This window comes from Mus musculus, chromosome 2, assembly GCF_000001635.26.
Source record: "Mus musculus strain C57BL/6J chromosome 2, GRCm38.p6 C57BL/6J".
In the NCBI taxonomy this organism is placed as follows: domain Eukaryota; kingdom Metazoa; phylum Chordata; class Mammalia; order Rodentia; family Muridae; genus Mus; species Mus musculus.
In genome coordinates this window covers 38,137,715-38,162,005 of record NC_000068.7, presented here as the reverse complement: position 1 = coordinate 38,162,005, position 24,291 = coordinate 38,137,715, and the positions used below count along the sequence as shown (strand labels likewise).

The window sequence follows — 24,291 nt, the reverse complement described above, 5'->3', positions numbered from 1 at the left end:
CTTCTTCCTTCTCCTTTTCTTCCTCCTCTTTCTCCTCCTCTTTCTCCTCCTCCTCCTTTTAAAGCTCTGCCAACCACCAGGTTTCTTGGGCTGTCTGTCACATCTTGCTGCTAACTTTTCTTTGTTAGACGCACATAGTTTGAACATGTATAGATCTGAAATACTCCAATATCAGATGTTGGCATTTTAGGTTAAGAATGTTCAACCCATAAAGTCAATACAAATAGTTCAAAAATATGAAAACCTCACAGATCTTTATCACTCTGGTAAATTTAGACTTTGCCTGCCAGCTTAGCTAGTGCCCTCTGACCTCTTATCTTGGGAGAGCAGAATTCTGCCTAGGTCAAGCCTGCAGGCTGAAGACAGGCAATGCTTTTGCTCCCTGGCTCAGGAGGGGAACTCCCAATGGTGCTGCAGGGAACATTACTCTAGAACTCTCCAGCTCACAACCTAGACACACCATTAGTCTCAGTAGTTGAAGGCCAAAGTAAGGAGAGAAGGTGATTTTCACTTGTCTTTTTTAAAATTTCATTTTTAATTTTATTTTTGATATTATAATTTAATTACATTATTTTCTCATTCCCTTTTCTTCCTCCAAACTTTCCCATATACCCTTCCTTGCTCTCTTTCAAATTCATGGACTCTTTTTCACTAACTGTTTATATGTATATGCACACATACTACACACACACACGTGTGTGTATGTATATATGTATGTATATATATACCTAAATATAACCTGCACAGTCTGTATTATGTTCCTTGTGTATGTTTTCAGGACTCATCACTTAGCATTGGATAACCAGTTGCCTGTGCTCTTCCCTGTGGAAGACTTTCCCCCCTTCCAGCATTCCTTAGTTGTGTATAATTCTTTGGTAGGATTGAGACCTTGTGGTCTTCCCCCATTCACTTTGGCATGCCTATTGGTTGTTGTACATGTTCAGCTCATGTTTAGGTAGTCATGTTGGTGAGACTTTATGGGTGTACTCTGAGATTATTGTTAAAGGTGAGATCACCAAACATTATAGACGATTTCCCAAATATATACACTGTTCTGTTCCCTGGTCCCTTGTAGCATATCTCCGAGAAGCCAAATCTTTTTCTTTTCTCTTCTTTTTTTAATTATGTGTTTATTACACACAGACACAGACACAGACACACACACACACACACACACACACACACACACACACACACACACACACACTGTAGCTATCTTCAGACATACCAGAAGAGAGTATCGGATCTCATTGCAGATGGTTGTGATCCACTATGTGGTTGCTGGGAATTGAACTCAGGACCTCTGGAAGAGCAGTTGAGCGCTCTTAACTGCTGAGGCATTGCTCCAGCCCGAAATCTTTTTCTTACTGAAAAGCTTACATGCTTTCCTAATGGGTTGTAGTTGGAATGCTATTAACTGTTACATGGTATATGTCTGTGTTGACTTAACAGACTTAGCGCTGTCTTACAGTTACAACCTAAGAATGAAGTGGCCCCTTTAGTAACTACAGAGGTGGTCAGAAGAGAGATTTTCACCTTTATATTTTTATACTTTCTACCCAAGTCTAATTATGTCACTTCTTATAATATTTGATTTTATATTGACAGACCAAAAGTGCTGGTTTTGTTTTGAAAGAAACTTCCTAGTTGTGGCATTGTTTTCATAAGCACTCGGGGAAGAATATGTTTTATTTTCTGAAGTGCTGACTTTTACATTTGTTCCTTGAAAAAATTCTTCCCTTGCTGTCCTTTTCTCCCGAGTCTGTCTGGTACTTAAGGTTTATCAGGCCAACATCTGTAATGATGAAAAGGAGGCTGCTATTAGAGAAGAAAAGTCAAGCAGGTTTAAGACTCATTTTTCTTTGGAAAAAATATTGAAGGCAATTTGCAGCTGGCAAAATTTTCACATTAGGTAATAGTCTAAAGTTAACAGAAGCATCAGGCCTTTAAATTTTTTCTTTTTTGTATTTCTGGAGGAGGGCAGTGGGAGTGCCTTGCTGAGGCCTTCCTTGTGCTCATCAACATAGCAGCCTCAGCTGCCCCCCTTGGATCCCCTGCCAGGGCTGCTATCATCTTCTGATCAAATATTAATGTGTGATCCTCTGCTTGCTCACTAATCCAAAGCCAATTAATATTATCTGTCAATTATTTACAGATCCTGAGGTGCAGAGGCAATTCCCAGAGGACTACAGTGACCAGGTTTGGAATGCGTAATTAATTTTTTACATGACAAAATTTATTTCAGAGTTGTTCAACATATTATTACTGTTCTTTTTAACTGAAAGAGATAAATGAAGTTTTAGGAAGGAATAGAAATGGTAATTAGGAACCAAAGACAAAAAGTAAAGCACAGTGAAGTGGGATTGAAAATATTAATGCTAAATTTGGGGTGTTTCCTTCAGAGGGCTATGTATAGCAACTAAGCAAGAGATACCATGTCAGGTGTGTTGCTGCCTATGGGTTAGTAGGAAATTCTTTCAGAGCTGCCCGTAAACTGGTGTTTTTTTGTTTTTGTTTTTAAATATACTGTTTAAGTAGTCAAGCAGTCTGACCAAAAAGGGGGGAAGGATTATAATGATTTGCAGTAGAGGTGACACTGTCTGTTGTCATCCTGGAATAAAAAGGTATTTGTAGGGAGAAAGTAGCACTGCCCAAGAGAGGGAGTATTGATGCTACCCCAGGTGTTCCTTCACTTTTCAAAGTTCCAGCTCTTTGCAAACAACAACAGTGCTGATGGTCTCATATCTCTCTTCTTTTTATAGCTCGTTCCAGGTTATACATCGATTCTCCATTTTCTACCCCAAGGAATACTGAAAGCACTTTGTAGCTTTGTTTGGCTCTTTGCATTTTTAGTTCAAATTTGCAATTTGACATACTTTTTAAATATTAAAAAAAAGCATCATTAACAACAATGCTATCACACTTTATCTTTGACAACTTTATCTGAGCTTTCACACAAGCACAATATTGTACACAAAGCTTGTTCCTAATGCATTCATTCAAGGTTTTCTGTTACTAGTCCTTGATTGAGGGTAAATATCATAGGAAAGAACCATTCAGGGCAATGGTAGTATCTTTGTATTGTGGCCTGTCATAGAGAGAGCTTAAGGTGATAAGAATCTAGGAGAGCTGATCTGGTTTACTTTGTGTCTGACCTCAAGATTAAAATAAGATTTAAAAAATAAATTAAAATCTTACCTCACCTCTCCTTCATCTTCTACTAGTAGAGTTAAATTTTTAATTATGCTTGAAGTTGCTATGAGATTGTCCTTTCAATTAAATAATACAATCCAAAGATTATAGGACTTTAATACAACTACTGAACATCTTTCTTTAAGTAATTAGCTATAGGTTGAAAAACTATTGTTTGTAATTCACTGATGGTCATAGCTCTTAAGAAAATGATTGTTCTTAAATCTTTTAAGTAGTAAATAACGTTCATGATCCCTGATCTGCATTTTGCAGGGAGAGACTGTTCTGTAGGAGAAAGCTTAGAGTGACATGATGGTTTTTTAAGTACATAACTTTAGAGATTGCATAGGTAATAAGTTTGTAACAAAATTCTAGAAAATAGAGGTCAAACAAAAGTAAAGCTTAAGAAGCATAAAGAAAATACAAACCATTCCAGTATTTTACTACTCAGAAGAAACTACTGGAACAAATCAGGAGTTTTAGCATCTGTGTTCATTTCTCCTGAGTGCATGTGTGTATTCATCATGTGTCTGAGGAGGGTGTGTGTGTGTATGTGCTATCCTTGCATATGAGTCTAGAGAAATCTAGATTGTTTTCTGCACTGCCATTGTATGTGGAGTCTAGTTGGCTAATGTGATGTTAACTGTGTAGTAAATTTAGTCCTTTACTCTTGTCAATAGATGGCCTTACACACATTTCCTGTATGATTAAAATTATAGTAAGCATTTATGAAGTAATAGTTGTGGTTATCTTTAAAGGGGCTCACAGGATAGAGGTATCTGGCTCCTTTGTTTGAAGGAGTGACACAGTGTTGGATCTGAGATCCAGACCTGTGGGATAAGGGAAACCTACAAGAATATACACAAGATCGTGTTGTTTCGCATCTTCTCAAACTTTTAAGATGTATACTTTCCCTTCTTGACCCCAAACAACTCAGGAAATGAGACATTTCTACTTGGTTTTTGAAGATATTATTTTCAACTTTCCAAAAATGTACTTGAGGTATCATATCTACTATGAAAGAGAATGAAGAATGCTTATTTTTATTTGCCTTTAAAATCATTATATTCTAAATTCATAAGCTTTGTTTACATTATCATTTGTTTGAGTATACCAAATTATGTCTCTCCTGTATACTGTTCAGATTATCTGTCTCTCCCATATACCATTATAAAAGATTCTTGGAAATATTTCTATTATGTGTAAACTTTAACTACAGCATTTCAGATATTAAAACATTTACATTGTAGTCCTTAAGGAACATTTAAGATAATGCTCCATCCAATATAGTGCTTATTACTGTGTGGGTGGAAGTGAACACTCTGGTTCCCTCCTCCCCAAACTCTCTCCCTCCAGTTTTCTCTCCTCATTCGCCTAAACTACCATAGCTTGTTTTTACATATAGTGTATTTTCCATGTTCCCTCACACTTGATCAGAGACGCTGGCTGATGCTAGATGTTTTATTCTGTGTGTTCTTTGTACCTTACAGTAAAAGAATCTGTCACAAATTATTGTGCCTCACTGCTTTAGAAACTGAGAAAAAAGGGAGGTTAGATTGACATCTGTGACTGAATAATGATGACCAGCCTTTTGGCTCTCCTTGAGCCACAAAGCTAGCACTGCCTTTAGAGTGGAAAAAGAAGTAAGAAGAAAGGGGAGGGATAAAAGAGAGTTACAAATCTGTGGTCTCAGAGATGTATTACTGTTGGGCCAGTTGTCTGCATGGTATGATAATCCATTTTGATCTTCTCTGTCTTAATTGTCTGCTAAAGACAAATGGGCAGTAAAAGTTCATCAGTTTCATCTTTTGCTCCTCGTTTAGAAGCAGAATAAATGATCCATCACTATAGAGGAAGCCTTTCTTTCTGTCACGGAAGTAATGCAGACCCAACACGTTTTATTAAAATGTTTTCCCCTCATTATTTCGGTCCTCTCAGCTCTGATAGATCTTACTGTTTCATAAAAAATGTAATCTGAAATGTAAATAAGGGTCTTGATACAGAAAGAAGAAGTAATGAGCAGCCTGAGCCACATTTTAGGGCTCTTGATTGTAATTACTGACAAAGTGATTTCTCTGTGCCCCATTTTTTTTCTTCTTTAACTTGTCTGTGACACAGTCAGACCACAATGACATCTATGGTTTAAAACCATTAAATCACTGCAGCATTCAATATTTCACTAAAAGTCTAGTAAGCCGGCTATTTTTAAGCCTGAAAATAGAGGCTTTGTTAATTCCTGGAAGATGTGTACCCTCTATATATTTTTTTAAAAGAGCAAAACAAACAACGAAAATCGGGATAAGCAAGGGCTTTTCAGAGTTCCTGTTACTTACTCATCTGTTTTTGCTCAAGCTCAGTAGTTTAAATACTAAACTATCAACAGTGGTAGGCTTCTGACTTGAAAAGGATCTCATAGTTCTAACAGCTTATTGTGAGATGAAAATTATCTCTCTCATAAATATATAATAAAATAAGCAATTTTTGAAGAGTTAGGTTATGAAATTGAGGATGGACTTGGGCTCACTTTGGGCTATGGGGAAAGTCTCTTCTTTTCACCCTTCAACAATTAGCAGAGTAATGCAGCTCTCTCGGTTCTCAAAGATAGCACGCCAGTCAGACACAGGAAGTAAGAGAAGCCAGGAGTGGTTTTGAATCATGATTAAAACTATAGTTCTATAGTCAACCAGGTGCAGGTTTTTACTTTTGTCATTTTGTTTACTCTATTCATTTCTAATTATGGAAAGAATTGGTAAAACTTTGTTGTCTTAGAACCATTTTAGTGAATACTAATTGAATTAAGGGTAAAACAATAGTTAAATTTACATGTTTGCAAACAGTTGCTACTCTCTTCAAAAGCCCATTATTGGCTTTAAAACAATACATATTTATTCCAGATTAAAAACTGGTAATAGTTATTGATAGATGGCATAAAATATTATGAAATAAATAGTAACCTATCTGATATTTTCATAAGGAGCATTGTACTATATCAAGTGAAACAGGCATTACATTGATTTTAAAGCACACTAGTCACAATATGATTATTTCTTATCATAAAACATATAATTATTTTGTTCTCATAATTTTGCACTTTTTATAAGCCCATTTGTTCTAACAGTGACAATCAGATTTGAGGATGCTAGAAGTTTCTTTTAGCAAGTGCACATATACATTTTGATGAAATAGTATCAGAGTATCCTGCAAAAAACGCGGTCTATGCACACCTGCCTACTCCCATATCTACAGATTGCTAATAGAGTCACAGGTAATTTTTCTTTCCACTGGCCCCAAAACACAGGCTATAATGAAACCAGTAATTTTTATGCATTTATAGAAACTATAAAAAATTTATGGAAATCTTTATATAGAAACTAACAATGTTTCTTGTACAACTTGTGTAAGCAGTATAGAAACATGGTGCACTGGGAAGATAAAATGGTGCTCTTCCTTTTGTGGTTTCATATGACCCAGGTGATTTCAAAATTTCACAATCGACAAGCAAATTAAAAAAATAAATATCAATACTAAAAACTACAAATATTCTACATAATTTGGGCTAATTGTGATGGAAATAGTGATATTTAAAGTAGCATGCAGTTGCTTAAATATGGATTTTTATGTTTGTATTATAGATATGCTGTAAAGAAAACATTTCCTAAATTGCTAATTATCCACAGATAACCTTGGTAAATTGATTAGAAGATTCTGATTAGAGATATAGAAGTGATAGTATTTAAATGAGCATTTCTACTTGGCTACTGATGATTGCTTCATTCTTTTGATGTGGTCAACATATGAAAAGTTTCATGTTACTTTGCTTCAAATATTTATAGATAAAATAGATAAAGCATTCTGTTGCAGAATTTCTTATATATTGACTGAGTGAATAATCCTATTTAATAAGAAAATTATATATGTAATCCACATGTCCTACAATTTTTACTAAAAAGGTAGCCCTGTTTTACTTTATATAATACTATGTATAATTCTTACACAAAATACAAAACAAAGGACATTATCTGACTTGTCTTGTTATTATCAGGCAGGCAAACATGGAGAAGAGGGCCCTCATCTGTTACAGTCATAAGTAGAGGCTGAGGTTGGAACTGAGATATGGGCTTTGTGACACACACAGAAGAAGGAATTAGACTTGGCCATACCTCATTTCTCTGGAAACTCCAGAACTTCTTTGCTTTTGCAAAGTTCTTCTTCAGCCTGGAGGCTCTTAAGCTACAGCCCACTGATGCAGTCTACTCAGATTTGGTTCACTTTGAATTTTGAGTTTCATGTGATCTTGGAAACTTACCTTTTTTTTTTTTTTTTTTTAAATCAGCGCACTTAGTATTGCTTTTAATTAAGACATTTAAAAATAAAATTAATAATACAAAATAAAATAAAATTAATTCTTGGTGATCTCCTCTTCTCCCTTCTGGGCCCCCTTGCTTTCCTCTTGCCTTCCTGCCCACTTCCCTCCATGGCTTCATTTTCATGTTTGAAAACTTTCTCTCTGTCCGTCTGTGACCAGGATCTCACTGATTGGTCTTATACTTGTCTGCCTTCCATATAGCTGGAAATGGCAAGTGTTTTATGGCACTTGGCACCACAGAATAGAATCAGGATGCATTTGCATTTCATTCATAGGATTTGCTTAAGTGATGGTGAAGTAGATTAAGCTTTAAAACAATTCAACATCCCAGTCTTTTTTTTTTAAAATAAAGATTTATTTATTTATTTTATGTATATGGGTACATTGTAGTTGTCCTCAGAAACACCAGAAGAGAGCATCAGACCCCATTGCAGATGGTTGTGAGCCACCGTGTGGTTGCTGGGAATTGAATTCAGGACCTCTGGAAGAGCAGTTAGTACTCTTAACTACCGAGCCATCTCCCCAGCCCCCACAACAGCCAAGTCTTAACATTAATGTAGTAATAAGGAACTACCCTTTCTGCCTTTTCCTCCTTATTGATGTTTTTTGATGGTAAAAGCCAGTCTAGGAGAGTAGGTTTGATTTGTACAGAGATTGGTAAATTTGTAGAGCATGGGCCAGAAACTATGTAAGGAGGGAGAAAGAAAAGAGCATAGACTATAGCTCTGGTCAGTAGTAGGCTGTACAAGTAACTTATGGCTAGAGTGCACTGATACTCATGGAACAGTGGCCTGGTCAGAATACTATCGGAGAATCATCAAGAGTGGTACAGAGAAGCTCACGTGGAAAATCTTAGAGAGCTACCCTAAAGAAATACCATGATTTAGACCCATGTTACATATGTGCTTTCTAAGATTGGCTGTTGACTTATGGGGCTTTTAACTAAATACTCCAGTCACTTTTCATAGATCTGAATCTACATCTATATCAGCTGCTATCTGTCCTTCCTTCCTTCCTATCCCATCTATCCCATCTATCCCATCCATCCATCCATCCATCCATCCATCCATCCATCCATCCACCCATCCATCAATGTGATTTCTTAGAGTAGGGTAGGATAGGGTAGCCCTGGCTGCTCTGGAGCTCACTTGCTGGGGATTAAAGGAGTGCATGACCACACCCAACTCTGTACTCTTTTTTTTAAAAAAAGATTTATTTATTTATTATACGTAAATAGCTGTCTTCAGACACTCCAGAAGAGGGCATCAGATTTCGTTACGGATGGTTGTGAGCCACCATGTGGTTGCTGGGATTTGAACTCGGGACCTTTGGAAGAGCACCAACTCTATACTCTTATAAGTAGTTAGACTATTTTGTGAAAATTGAGGTACTGTTTTTACTACTTTGGCTTTAGTTGGATGAAATGCAACATTAATCAAGCTTCAGATATTGTCATATATTCTAAGATTCCAACTGTAACTATACCAAGGAAATATGAGTTAAGATGATGAAGATGAAAATGGAGGAAGAAACCACCACAGTGAGAACTACCACAGTACAAAACCAAATAGATAGATAGATAGATAGATAGATAGATAGATAGATAGATAGAATGAATGGTTGAACGAAGAATGAAAGTAAATAAAAAGTAATTTGGCGTTCTGGCACTGTAGGTGGAATTGCAATTTTTGTATGCACAAATATAAATTCTTAATCCCTTCAACCTGAGAGGGGTTGTAAACCTAATAGCTATAAAAGTGCCTTGCTGCAGTTTTCTTGGAACAGGGTATTGGGTCCCATGCTTGTACATAATGAAACTGTTTTAGTATGTTGTATTGCAGCTCTTGAAACAATTCATTGGCTTGAGGATGGATGCATGTATGGTCCATATATGATTTATTCATTAATTTATTTGTTGAGGCAGAGTTTTGCCTTGTAGTCAGGTTCTCTTCGAAGTTGTGGCCCTTTGCCTCATTCTGGGATTATAGCCATGCCATCATGTAATCCTTACTTATGTATTGTTAATAGAAGTGTTGTTTTGTTTTTATTCTCCCCCCCCCCCGACCAAAAAACATTAAAATGTTAGTGTTGTGGCTGGATAGATAGCTTGATGTTTAAAAGCATTGGCTGCTCTTCCAGAGGACCCAGGTTCAATTACCAGCAAACATATGGAAGTTTACAGCTCTTTGTTCTAGGGGAGCCAGTGTCCTCTTCTAGACTCTATAGAAACCAGGCACCCACATGGTACACAGACGTAAATGCAGACAAAATATCTATACACATAAAATAATAAAAATAAAGCAAACCCAGCCAGGGCTATACAGAGAAACCCTGTCTCGGAAAACCAAAAAACAAACAAAAAAAAAAAAACCTAAAAAACAAACAAAAAAACAGCAAACTTTTAAAAATTTAAGTGTCTGAGGTTACTTTAGAGATGGTTGGCCATATTTTTAGCAAATTACCCAATAATATTATCAGTGAGCTAAGTCTAGTTTTTGATGAATTTTAAATTAAATAATTAAATTACTTATATTAATTTGTTTTGAGTATGTGTGCTTGTGTGGGAAGGCTACAAGACAACTTATGGCAATCGGTTCTATCCACTATGTGGGCACTATAGATGGAGGAGCATAGGTAGGCCTGCTTGACAGCAAGTGTCTTTATTGGCTGCAACAATTCCCTGGCCCTGCTTTTGAGAGTGTTTCTAGGCATAGAAATGGCTATGGACAGTGTTAGACTGGGGAGGGGCTTGGTGAATAGTATCACCTATGTGAGTGCTGAAGCGTGAGAATGATAATTACGAACATGTACATTGGATGCAGGCTATGTTTGAGGTTAAAGCTCAGCTCTGCCATTTACATGTTGAGATTTCACTTCCTCCCTTGTAAACTAGAGATTGGCACAGTAAAGACCTTACTGGATCTGGGTCAGGATTAAGTGAATAAAAGTTCATTGGTGGCACACGCCTTTAATCCCAGCACTTGATTAGGGAGGCAGAGGCAGGCAAATTTCTGAGTTCCAGGACAGCCAGGGCTACACAGAAATCCTGTCTTGAGCCACCCTCCCCCGCCAAAAAAAATTCATGAAGTGGAAACAGAACCAGAAAAGAAAACAACCTGGTGTCTAATTGTAACCAGCAATTGCAGATTCTCTATTGTTATTAGAAGTAGATTTAAGGTGGCAAGCTAATGTTGGATGCTTTTATAATTTGCTGAGGCTGAGTATGATAGATACCCTTTGCTTCTAGATTTCCAGATCCATCTATGGAAGGATCTGGAAAAGTCCTCCTTGATAAACCTATACTGTTCAGAATGAACTTTGAAGTCATAAAGGAGATCACAAGTTATTTGCCAAGGAAAGAAAGAATGGGGAACCATCCTTGCATATTTATGTACTGAGATGTACTAAAAATGTAAAAGCTTTTAAAATGGTGACAAAGGGGTTTCAAGTAGTTTAAACTTTTTATTGAAGTTATAAAATCTATATGTCAAGGCTCTGGTGCTGAAAACCTCAGAAATTTAGTAATAGGTCCCACTATCCTTGTAAATGAGCCTTTTTGGTTGTATATGGTCTTTGTATTACTAGGGTACCTTTCATTTTGAAATGGTTATATGTAGTACGGTAAAGATTCCTCTGGCCATTATAATTTCTAACTAACTTCAGCCAGTTTCAGATTTCAAATGTGACATAATAACAAGTCCAGACTGTGGGCATGGCATAGGGCTTGGTGAGTGGAAATGAAAGGAATTTATAAAAATATTGAGATTGTTTCTTTTGTGTGTGTATGTGGTACTAGAAATCATACATAGTGTTGTCTTTGAAGAAAATTTTATTTATCAAGGATTATTTATTACCTATCAACCTTGGCAAACATGAGACATAATGTTTCACATTGCTTTTATCTATTAAGTCATCTTACACAGCTCACCTACCTGGCAAATACTGACTCATTTTTAAAGGTGGTGATTTACAAGTCACCTCTTTAGTATCTCTAGAGTACTTTCCTTTTGCCATGATTGTATTTCTTTTACTTAAGTAAAATTATTTTATGTGCATGGATATTTTACCCACATGTATATCTGTATACCATGTGCCTGGTGCTAAAAAAGTGCATAAAAAGTGCTGGACTTCCTGAAACTGGAGTTACAGAAGGTTGTGAGCTACCATGTGGGTTCTTGGAATTGAAGGGTAGCCAATGATCTTAATTGCTAAGACAATTCTCTATTCCCTGCCTTGTCTCTATTTCTATCAGAAGACCCAAAACTTGCCTGTGTAACTTCCTCCTCCAGACAGGAAGCTAGGATGCCTACCTGCTTTATATTCATGGCTCTTGGATTGTGGTACTGTGCATGTATGTTAAGATAAAATTTTTTATAATAATAATAGACAACTAAATAGTATCCACACTGTGACCCATCAGTCTAAAATTTAAGCAAGATAGGACAAATAAAAAATTTATGAAATCTCCATTTGTGCCAGGCAGTGGTGGCTCACGCCTTAAATCCCAGCACTTGGGAGGCAGAGACAGGTGTATTTCTGGGTTGAAGGCCAGCCTGGTCTACAGAGTGAGTTTCAGGACAGCTAGGGCTACACAGAGAAACCCTGTCTTGGAAAAAAAAAAAAAAAAAGAAATCTCGAAATCTCCATTTGTAACACAAGGGAAATAAAACACAGAGAAGTTTTTTTTTTTTTTAAATTTAATTTACTCAGTTAGTTAGCTATTAATAATTATTTACTTTTTTCAATTTTTTTATTAGATATTTTCTTCATTACATTTCAAATGCTATCCCGAAAGTCCACTGTACCTTCCCTCCGCCCTGCTCCCCTACCCACCCACTCCCACTTCTTGGCCCTTCGTTCCCCTGTACTGGGACATATAAAGTTTGCAAGACCAAGGGGCCTCTCTTCCCAGTGATGGCCGACTAGGCCATCTTCTGCTACATATGCAGCTAGAGACACGGACTCTGGGAGTACTGGTTAGTTCATATTGTTGTTTTACCTATCGAGTTGCAGACCCCTTCAGCTCCTTGGGTACTTTCTCTAGCTCCTCCACCGGGGACCCTGTGTTCCATCCAATAGATGACTGTGAGCATCCACTTCTGTATTTGCCAGGCACTGGCATAGCCTCACATGAGACAACTATAACAGGGTCCTGTTAGCAAAATCTTGCTGGCATGTGCAATAGTGTCTGCGTTTGGTGGCTGATTATGGGACGGATTCCCCGCCCCCCCCCCCCCCTGTGGGGTAGTCTCTGGATGGTCTATCCTTTTGTCTTAGCTCCAAATTGTCTCTGTAACTCCTTCCATGGGTATTTTGTTCCCTATTCTAAGAAGGGGCGAAGTATCCACATGTTGGTCTTCCTTCTTCTTGATTTTTGTGTGTTTTGCAAATTGTATCTTGAGTATTCTAAGTTTCTGGGTAATATCCAGTTATCAGTGAGTCAGTTAATATGCACTCACTGATAAGAAGAGAAGATTTTGATGCTCCATATGAAGGTGATGATATCTGAAATTGTATTAAGACCTAGAATGCAAAGAAATAATTTAGATGATGAGCCTGACATCAGGTGATTGAAAACTAAGCTTTCCAACATTCTTTTTCAGTTTCTCATCTCAAGTCAGCTAGGTGAACTAGTCACTCTATCTTTGTCTTCCAGACAAGCTATTCTCTCTTTCTTTTAACTCTGGTATACCACAGCATGTAACCTAAAACTTGTAAGCATCCTAGGCTATTTATTACACGGAAACACAAGTATGGTAGAGGAGTAAGTTTGCTCCTTTGTAAGACCCTTTAGCATAAATCTTTAATTCCACAGTTGCAACTAGAAAGTAAGGTAGGTGACAGGCTTTAGCTTCAGTGAGCATGCTGTAGCTATCTTATGTATTTGAAACTGGGGAGACAGAATGCTAATCAAGGTATGAGATGCACAGTGCCTTCTGTTCCTCCACCAGTCTATATGAAGCTAATTTTATTCATGTTCAAGGTCGAATTCATCTACAAGAGGATAACTTCTTTATGGGATTAGTAATAGACTCATTGAACATAGGTAGAACTTTTAATATAGGATCTGAGTCTCAGTTTCTTTGTAGTAGCCACTTACATACCTCCCAAAAAACAAATAACCACTGGCATATGAGAAAAAAAAAAAACCAAAGTTTAGATATGCTGGTTCCATACTCAGATAAAATTTATACTTTATACCAGTATAATCTTTGAAATTATCTATATAATCCATATTCTTAGACATGAGTGATAAACAATATAAACTACTAATACACATATTGGCTTGAATAGTCTTCTCCATTTATTTCATTTTTGATGTCATGTATAAATTTTAACTTTTAACACTTGATTTTCTAGTAAATTCAAGTCTCTGGATTTGCAGCTATATTCACTGATTGTTATAGTAACTCAAGAGACAGGAAGTGCCTAGAGCCTGTATGGGCTGAGAATGGGTCTGAGTTGAAAAGTTATGTGTAGGTGGGATGCAAAAGGCCCTACACTCTCCAGTGAGTCCCAGTGCATGAGGTCAACACTACCTTCCAGGACATAGGATCCCTTGGGCTGTGACCTGTGCCAACCCATCCGTTTGTTTTTACATTCCCTCTTTTCTTGCCAGGCTTCCTGAAAGCTCATGTCCTGGGATCTCTTGCTCAGTAGCCTTTGCTCCTGCTGCTGCTCTTGCCTCCCTCTTTCTATGTCTTCCCCATTCTTGCCTTGTGAATTTCTGCTCACTCCTTGAGCTTCTCTCACTCTGTCACTTTCTGAGAAGTTATTCATGACCCTTATGTCTAAATTCAGATATGAAAATCAGAATATACATAAACTTTGCTGTTTTGTTTAGAGCTTTCCATTCTTTTCTCTCAGCTCCTGTGCAGTTTAAATGATCTATCCATGCATTTATTTCATTAGCCTCTCTCTTCAGTTAGATCTTACATTCCATGTGGATAAGGGTCACACCATACCTGGTGTCTGTCTCATTCCTAGTTTGTAGCACATTGTTTGCTACTAAATAACCTGTTCAGCAACATGCTTAAGTGATACACTTAGGAAAATATTGCCATTTCTTTCTAAGATGGTCTTAAAGTAGATCTGACCTGATTTTAGGGGCTGCTTTACTCTCTGCCATATTTTCAAACACTTTTAAAGGTTTCGGGGACCTTAAGGTGTTTCTTCATAAGTTATCTTGAAATCCAACAGCCATGGTGAGTGTTTGAATCTTAGTCACACAAATAGATCATCTACCCCCAGAAAGAATCAGTGGTACTCCAAGAACCTTTCTTGTTCAGATGGAATGGGTCAGAGTTGTATAGGTGGTAAGCCTGGATCTTTGACATGTTGAAATTGGGCCTAGAACTGGGGAGGCTTTCCAGAACAGAGGACTGAGCCTACTAATTTACCTGTGGAAGCTACAGCGTAGGTAGAGGAGGCTGCAAAGAGGGAAGAAAGTGAAAGTCCCAGGAAATGGATTAAATGGAAAAGGGTTTGAGAGGGGTCCAAGAAGTAGGCTGTCCACTTTCTTCATCTAACAGAACATTGGACAAGTAATGGAATAGGACAGAGTAGTGAGTGGGGCATTAGGAAAACAGTTCCCCTCCTCTAATGCTGCTTCAGAAGTAATTACAAACAGAATGAATCTCAAGTGGAAAGACGGTGACAAATTCATAGACTGTGGAATTGTTGGCTTAGAAAAGCCATGGACCTCACTTGGGGATTGTGAAGGAAAGGAGGAAATGCTTTTATGATAGGTCCAGCCACAAAACATTTGTGAATGCTAGGTGTTGAAAAAGAATCTTACAGTTTTGTTGTATATTTTAAGAAGTTTTCTGATTTAAAGGCCTTTAGTAGACATTTGGCCACTTAGCAACTGTCACATGTGATTGCCGGTTCACCATGGAACCAGTATGGTTAACAATGTCCTTTTACCTCCTAGGAAAGTGCTTCTCAGCTTTTCTAATGCTGTGACCCTGTAATACAATTCTCATGTTGTGGTAACTAACTGTTCACTATAAAATGAATTCATTGCTATTTCATAACTATAATTTTGTTACTGTTTGACTCATTATGTATATCTGATATGCAGGATATGTGACCCCTGTGAAAGGATTATTTGATCCCCAAAGAGGTCATGACCCACAGGTTAATAATCATTGTCTTAGGGTTTCTAGAGTTTGGGATACTGCTGAGTCTTTGTAATATTAGTTCTCATTATCTCTCTCTCTCCTGTTTTCTTTTTTCACCCTCCTCCTCCTCTTGTTCTTCTTTTTCCTCTTTCTCCTCATTCGCCTCTTCAGTTTTGTATGGCTGGCATTTTACTCAGGTTTGCTCACTGTAGTCAGCTGGTCAGATTCTGACTAGAAACCTGGCACTAGTGTTTTCAGTAATACTTTTTTTAAAAAAAAATGTGTATGTTGGAGTGATTAGGTGGGTAGGTGTGTTGGCAGTGGTGTTTTGAGACAGTGCCTCACTGTGTAGCTTAGTTTTGTTTTGTTTTGTTTTGTTTTGTTTTTTCTCAAGTTTGCGATCCTTGTGCCTCGGCTTCCTGAGTACTAGGGTTGCAAGTGTGTACTACCACGCCTGGCTGTGGGAATGTGCTGGTGCTGCTTTTTTTTTTTTTTTAATGTCACTTTCAAATTACGTTATTGTTTTCCTTTTGACCCTTTTTAGTAGTTTTAAAAGTAGACTATGTGCTAGAAAGTGTAACTGATCCCAAGCCCTGGGATATTTGCTGCAGGCTTTTAGAGAAAAAGTGGTATGTTCTTAAACAGATCTTTATGTTGTAAGTTATCCAAGAAATGAAGCCCATGACAATGAGCTTTAGAATAGCTTCAGTACTTAGGGCTTCTCTTTGAAATAGTGACCTAAGCTGCTGACTCCTGAGAATACATGATGATGAGTGAAAGATTTGATTGAAAGCTGCCTTGTGTGAGTTGACATTGTAAGGGAAAAGGACTTACAAACATTATGGGTCACAGAAAAAAATCTAGAAAATGTTCTAGAAAAGCCTTTGCTGGTCGCAAGCAGCCACAGGTAATTGCTAGTTTGTGTGTGTTGAAACTAAAGTAAATTAAACATATATATGAGGTTGAATTATTTTCTTATATTTTGCTAGCCTTTTGAAGAGATTAAAAAAGTGTAAAATATTGAATGCTAGATTTTAGGAAACCTCTTACATAGTTTTCTTATTTTGCTAGTGTTTCATATCACCTGCCTTCTGTCTCAGTAACAGAATGCCATCAGTGTGTTCTGACTGTAAGTTTCCTCAGTCCTAACTCCTCCTCCTGTCCTCCTTTCATTATAAGATTGGAGAAATATTAGTTGTGAAATAGAGATGGCTGTGCAGTGGAACCCTGTTTAATCATTCCTAAATAATACTCTTTCCAAAGCAGGTCTAATATTTACACTTTGATTCCTGTTTTCTGCTTGCAGTGTTTGTTGATGGTATCTTTCTAACATTCCCTGGCACTGGATAAATAAAGACTGCTATTTCCTTTTCAACATTTTCAGCTATTATCCTCATGTAAGAGCTAATAAGTGGAGGTTAGGTGAATACTAAACCATGATCCTGTCTATCAGAATAAGCTAGGAGCCTTGATTAACATGCCTTGTTAACTGATAGGTTCAGTTCCATACTGGTAGTGCTAGAATAATTTGTATAAACCAAGCAGTACAGATTCCTTATTTTAGCACTAAGACTTACAAAGGCTTCTTTTAGCAGCCTTTAATTTTGTACTTATGTATGTGACATAGCCTGTGGCTGTGATAGCTACTGTGAATCTGCAGTTGTTTGGGGATGAAAGGAGGAGGCAGCTGGAAACTCGGTAGCTACATCTAGCTGTCTACCTAGAGAAGGCCTTGATTTCAAGTTTATCCAAACAAGCTCGACTAATCCCAACTATCTAGGGGGATCCACTGTCAAAACAAGCAGCGTGGCCCTGAGGCAAACACAGCCATACAGAAATGAAGGCTGGGGCTTCCAATACTCTGATGACTGCATACTGGAGGCTTTTTTCCCCCCTGAAAGAGGGTAAGAGAGGTAGAATTTGCATAATGCCTTTTCATTGGAAACTTTTGGAAAGCTGACAGACCCCCAGCTTATAGATCTGTAGCCACAATACAGAGTCTATAGGAGAATCCTTGAATGACCTAACCATATTGAAAGGAAATATAAAAGCGTCCAAGTATAGCCAAGTGAGAGAGGAAAAGAGGCCGATGCATTGTCTAACATCTGCTGCACTTCTCGTTAGTTTTGTTCTTTGCTATTCTATGTGGACTTTGGAGAAGCCTAAGACAGCCTAACATGAATCCTATAATCTTCCTTCTGAATATTTATGTAGCGTGCCAGCTTCTAAGCTGTCCTTTGCGTTTTTCTACTTCCCCCTCATTTTCATGCTCTCAAATGAGGCCAACATTTCAAAAGCTAAATAAATGTTTGTGAATGTTTATAAAAGATTTGCATAAATTTGTCCTTGTCTGACAAAGATCACTTTTTTCTTATGCCAGTTCTGAAAAAAAAAAAAATTTTTTTTTAAAGGTTTTGGTGCTTGTCTTGACAACAAAGTCCCACATCCCAGAACAATGATTGCTGATTAAGTGGGTATGCAATTGTGGCTGAATAGGCTTTCAAGATACTGGGTTAAAAGACCCATCATCTGAAGGCTGAATTATAGAATTTAGAAAATGTTATCAGAGGTACACATTTAAATAGATTTTTATGGTACCATATCATTAGATAAGACAAAGAGTTCTTATGAGTTAAAAGAAAAGTATAACCGCCTATGGTTTAAGAAATTGTCCTGTATAAATTTTAATAATTAGAATGTTTCATTAACTTGGAATATCACCTCTCTTATGTTTGAACATGTTTAAAAATAATCTTTAGACCTTGAAGCATTTTTTTTTTTGGAGGCTGTAAATCTCCCAGCGGTATATGTGAATATGGGTACTGGGGTGGTGATCAGAGGGAGTTTAGTAGGCAGTCTTTTATGACATCTGAATGTTCAATCATACCTTGAGAAAATACAAACTCTATGAAATATGTGTCAGCGTTTAATTATAGGACATCCACACACACAGCACCCAGACACTTGTGCCACCAGTGTGTTTTCTGAACTCATTTATCTTTTAAAATTAGAATAGGTTTTGAGGGGTGGCAGGGGAAGTTGTGGGGAGAGGCGCTAATTTAGTTCCAAGGTATTGGAAGATTGGCAGCAGAGAGAGGTAACAGGCAGCTCTGTTCATCTCTTGGTTGTATTGGTGTAGAGGTTTAAGTTGTCATTAAGGCACAAACTAGAGCCACTTCTCTGACACAGTTTTTATCACATCTGCTAGGCTTGTGTCCCAAGAGGAGACGTGGGGAGCAGTGAATTCAGCATGGGCCCATTATCGACTGCTTTTTCGTGTGTTGTAAAAGGAGTGAGACCTCAGGGAGGCTTGGAGCCTCCTCCCGTGTAATGTCCAAGTCAGATTTGAAGGACTGGTGGCAGGAAAGCTTTGGCCTTGGGGTGTGAATTCTAAGAAATAGAGGCACAATTAAGTTTAAAAAATTCAAGGACTTTGAGCTTGATAATGAAAGATTTTTTTTTCTAGACTAATGTGAGCAGAAAAGATGCCCATCTGTGCACATTTTTGTGTGCATTTAAAATATTTAAAAGCTGACAGCTTTTAATATGCTTACAAAATAGTATTTTATCAGTGCTCTTTTTCCTTCATTTCTCTCTCTCTCTCTCTCTCTCTCTCTCTCTCTCTCTCTCTCTCTCTCTCTCTCTCTCTCTCTCTCTCTCTTTCTCTCTCTCTCTCTTTCTTCCTTTCTCTAAATAGTATTTTCCTGAGGGCAAATAACTTCTTGGGGGAAATTGTGTTTGTAGTTTTACTGCATCTACCCTGTTGCTTTGGTATTTGCTGACTTGAGACCTTTTCCCTTTCCTTTTAGAATTGTTGGTAACACACTTGCTCAGATAACAGGAATATAAATGATTAAGGAAACGATCAAGCTAAAACAGTTTAGAAGGGTAAAGTGAAGTCTATTTCTGTACCACTGATGTCACAAAATGTGAATTGTATGAAATGGTAACCAAATCATTTGTTTACTTTGGAACTGTTTGACACCAGCCCTAAAAATTGTATTGGCATTTGGCACAGGCCTCTCTGGTTTTTAACTCTTTGCTGTGGAGTTTAAAGTTGGTTAGATAAACTTTTGAAATCGAGGATGCTCTTTAACACTGTGACCACAGAATAACTGTCTGCAGGGGTTAGTTGGATGAAAGGAAAGATGTTAAACTAAATTTGTTTTTTTAAAAAACATGGATTTTTTTTTTTTACTTTGAACTTGAGGTCATACACTATTGTGCAAACGTGGATCTTTAAAAGTCTTTGATAGTGTATGTAAAAAGTTAACATATGTTTAGAATATTAGGAAGGTCATTCTCTGGTAGAGTACTCACTTGAAATGCCAAGGCTATGGGCTTGGTCCCAGCATGAATTTAAAAAAAAGATTATATGAAAGAAATTGCATGATACACTTATAGGTTATGATGAATTTACTTGATTCTAATGTTATCTTTACATTACCACATTGATTCTAATGTTAGGTATAATTCAAAATTACATGTATTGCTAAAAACTAAAATTTATAAAAAGTAAGCTGGGAGTAAATATTGAATATTCCTAAAAGAGAACATTAGCACAGCGCATTTGAGCAGTGTTGCTAAAAACTGACCTGGCTTTCATGTTCATGTTGAAAGACCATTCTGTGAAACCCCTTATTCAAAGCCTCTTTTTCTCACTGGGAGATGAAAAATAAGAGATTTTAACCATGGTATGGATCTTGAATTTAATTTGATGCTTCTATTGAAAAATAAAATTTTATTTACTGATTTTACAGTTAGGAAACTTGTGATTAACATCCTTGAACTTTATGCTAATTAAGCTTCCAGGAGCCTCTGCTTTACTGTTCTTAATCATAAACACTAAAAACCTTTGTTAGCTTTTCCTTGGAGTCCCTGGCCTTAGCTTGAAATGGCCTAAAGTACAAATCCTGTTAGCTTTTTGTATGTTTGGATCATGTGTGCTCTGTAACTTTCAGCTTGGGTTTTTCCCGTGCCGTCAGTGATGCTGCTCTTGCTTGGAGGAGTGGGAAGGTCGGCTTTTCCTCACGCGTCTAAAAACCAATCTGAACACAGTATGCTAGGAATTTGAGCTTCTCTTTTCCTCATGTACCTATGATTTTGAAATTAACAAACAAATTAAATATAAAGCTGAGGAAATGTTCTCCCACTGGCTGCCTTCCTTTTTATCCTCTCTCCCCCAAGGTAAATGGTCAGCTGCTCTGTAAGCTTTTAGGATGCCCTGAAAGGCTAATTGTAGTTTTATATATTTTAAAATACATTTATTTATTCACAATACTTCTTAGATGTTTTCTTGCACATCTTTCCCCCTCCCTTCTTTTAATTATGGGGGCTATGCCTCATTTCAGTGTACTTTACTGACAGACACTGTAAGGTCAGCTGGCACATTTGTCCTTCAGAGGGTAGTTACTTGTGGGGTATGTATGTCTGTGTCTGACTGCTGTTTTCATCTGCGAAATAGAAGTTATTTTTGTTTATAGGTTTCATTGAAGATGAAAACAAAGTATTTGGCTTAGGAAAGGATGTCTGTTACAGGATTACCCATATCCCTTCAAAGCCTACATTTAGAGAGACACGGTGAAACTTCATGATTAACAGTCTCAGATAAATTCATTGAGTTTGGTCTTCAAAGCTTTACTCCCACATAGGACTCTATAATAGATATTATAAATATAAAACTTTACTTAGTTCTTCAGAGAATGTCTCAGTGTTGGAACATACCCCTCTTTCTCTACAGTGAGGAAAATTCTCTTGATGGGCTTTCTGACCTAAGGTGAGATTTTCCATTAGGTAAGATGAACCCAGAGTGGACCAAGATTAGCCCTGAGTTCATTTCTGATTTCCGTTGCCTTGGCTGTGTTGACTTGGTCTCCTGGTGGACAGAGCTTTGTGGAGGTTGCTTTCCTGCTCCCATACAGCTGGCTGCTTAATATATGCATAACTGAAAGGGTTGTGTGACTGCTCCCCTCCCCGCTCCTGCTTCTTCTCACATGAAAACTCATATATTTCTTTAGAAAGAAAAGCATTTTGAAAATTGCCTATTTCATAAATTGTCTGGTGACACAAAGAGGTTGACTGCTATTTTCTTGTCTCATTTATTTTGAAAACTTTGCTACCAAACTCACCTTAATCAATGAGCTCAGTGTTGTCTCCAATAAGTTATGTGTTGGATCTATTGATTGGGAGGGATTTTAGAAAACCCATCTGGGGTTTATAATGTCAGCAGTGTTTTGATTATGAAAAGAGTTGGAACCTGGGGACATGGAACCAGGTGGCGAATGTCCTAAAGCCAGTGGTGACACGGTGTACTGGTTCCCTCCTGGGATCTAGTTCATGCCCTGCACTTTAGCTGTGGTGACTAGCTACTATAGATTCTTATTTATTTATTTATTTATTTATTTATTTATTTATTTATTTATGCTCATTAAAATGTTAAAAATCAAACTGTATATTAAAAAGATTTATGAAAATATAAACTTGGGAATTGATCTAGAGAACCTGCACACAGTCCTCCCCACCCCCGCCTTTGCAATGAGGTCGTTTACATTTCATCCACTGCCCTGCATTTCTGAGATCCCCTTTATGTTACAGGAGTGGAGGCTGAGCTGAGGCTGGCTGGCTGAAAAAGCTTGTGAGGGGGAGAAAAACAGCAAAATTGACATCTACAAACCAAGTTCCCTAGCCAAACATAGTTGTTGAGAGAAAGGGGGGTTGGTAACTGGTCGATGATTATTTCCTCAGTAAAATTAGTGTTGAAAGATTCTGGTTTACTCTGCAATAACTAGAAGGCTCAAAAAATATTCAAATCAGGGTTTTATTCCCCCCTCCTTTGGAGAGTGGTCTTTCCATATCTGAATAATTGTGTTTTTCTTTGGACAAAGAGGATAAGGTAACTGAATATTTATATATAATGCAAGCATCAGAATGCAGAAAATTGGTTTATTTTGGCAGCTTTTATTTACAAAGAACATTGGTTGTTTTCCTTTCTTGTCTTTCTCTCCCCAAACTCAGAAGTAGATATTTAGTTCTGATTGAAATCATGTGATTATGCCTATTACCAGATAGATGCTCATTTTGCCCCTCTGACAGCACACTACCATCTTGTTTGACTTAAATTGAAATATCAAGCTCTTGTGGCATCACAAACATGAAGAAACATACGGTAATATGCAAACACGAAGCCTGCATTTTCCCTACATACCCTCTTTCCTCTTACCCTACTACTTTGTTGTATAGAAAGGAGAGTTTGTGGGAGGTGGGTTATACTCAGCCTATACTGGTCATTTCCATATTTGTTCTAATATTATTTGTCAGTTAAGTTCATGTTTGGTTATTACTTTTGACATAAGAAAGTGGCAAGTAGTTTCTATATTGTAGTGAGTAATAAGTTGGGCATATTCGATTTCTTTGACTCTGCTGTAGAGCACAATGCTTTCTTGTAGCCATGGGGGTCCTTTCTTTCAAAAATCTTTTGAGGTCTTTTGCCAGAGCAACTCCAGCATAGAGTAGAGAAGTGCTTTCTGTACCTGAAACTTTTGAGGAGTAAAAGATGGCTGCCTTTGTAGCTGCTGATGTTGGCAATGAATGAACACATGGTATTTTAAAAGAATGTGTATTAAGTTAAAATATGCCTTTTGGTGTCATGGTATCATGGGAGTTTTGTATGTGGCTAATTTATTTTTATAATTCCATTAAAATGGGTGTTTTATACAGTCTCTTTTCCAGCATCTGACTGATAATAATATGTACAGAGAAGCTGATCCCTATATAATGCTCTATTTTAGCTACACATTACTGGATTAAAACCACAATAGGTAGACTACTGAATGCCTCCAAGAATGTCCAGTTGGTAGGTAATTCCTCTCAAAATATGCTTATATTCTTAGCTACTTTTTCAGACATTAATGTTTTATGGCATGCCTTAACAGTGCTTTGATGTATGTAGACCCAATCCAAGATGAAATTAAAACTAGGATATGCGTAGTTGAACTGTGTTGGCAGAACACACACTGCAGAGCAAGTCAATGTGATTTCTGCTTCACTGAGTGGGTTATTAGATTGATGTGGTTTATTTCTTGAATGATAGAACTGGTTTTAAAAATAAATGAAGCGAGAAACATCAATTCAGTTAGCATTGATAATTCATTATTATTGGTTAGAAAAGTGCTACATTTGTAAACTGATCTTTAATTTATCACTTGGGTTAGTATTTGCAACAGGCAGGATTGTTTTAATTTGAACCAGTTTCCCAGTGACGCCCCCCCTCCCCAAAGTGTTCTTCATTTTGTCTTAAGGTTGGGATTTTAAATAGTTAAAAACAAAATCAGATTCATGAAAGGAATACTTTTTAAAAATATATAACTTTTATGACACTGGTCAGTGACCTTATGTTAAATACCAACTGTAGGCTGTTCAAGCCTGTGGTCAAATTAAGTCAAGCTATAGAAAATTCTATGAAGGGAGTAATAGTTATTACTTGTATATGTGGTTAGCTGTGCTTGTGTGTGTGTGTGTAAATCGTGTCTATTATGAAAAGTTCCCCACCCATGTTGTGTTACATGTCCCAGTGTTCTCCTCTTAATGTAAGAGCACTGTCTTTTATAAATA

General features: G+C 37.3%; 1 protein-coding gene across 20 annotated transcripts in view; it reads left to right on the top strand.

Annotated features, from left to right (window-relative positions):
• The window catches only part of Dennd1a (DENN/MADD domain containing 1A), a 488,421-nt gene that overhangs the window by 125,405 nt on the left and 338,725 nt on the right, over window positions 1-24,291 (top strand). For 16 of the 20 annotated variants that reach the window (NM_001362978.1, NM_001362977.1, NM_146122.3 and 13 more), the window contains one exon: window positions 2,156-2,199. The exons of 3 other annotated variants lie outside the window; for them this stretch is intronic. In NM_001362978.1, the coding sequence (NP_001349907.1) occupies window positions 2,156-2,199 (44 nt within the window). Of the gene's footprint in view, window positions 1-2,155; window positions 2,200-23,468; window positions 23,534-24,291 lie in introns of all 20 variants that reach the window. One more of the 20 variants, XM_017317481.1, reaches the window with a different exon arrangement.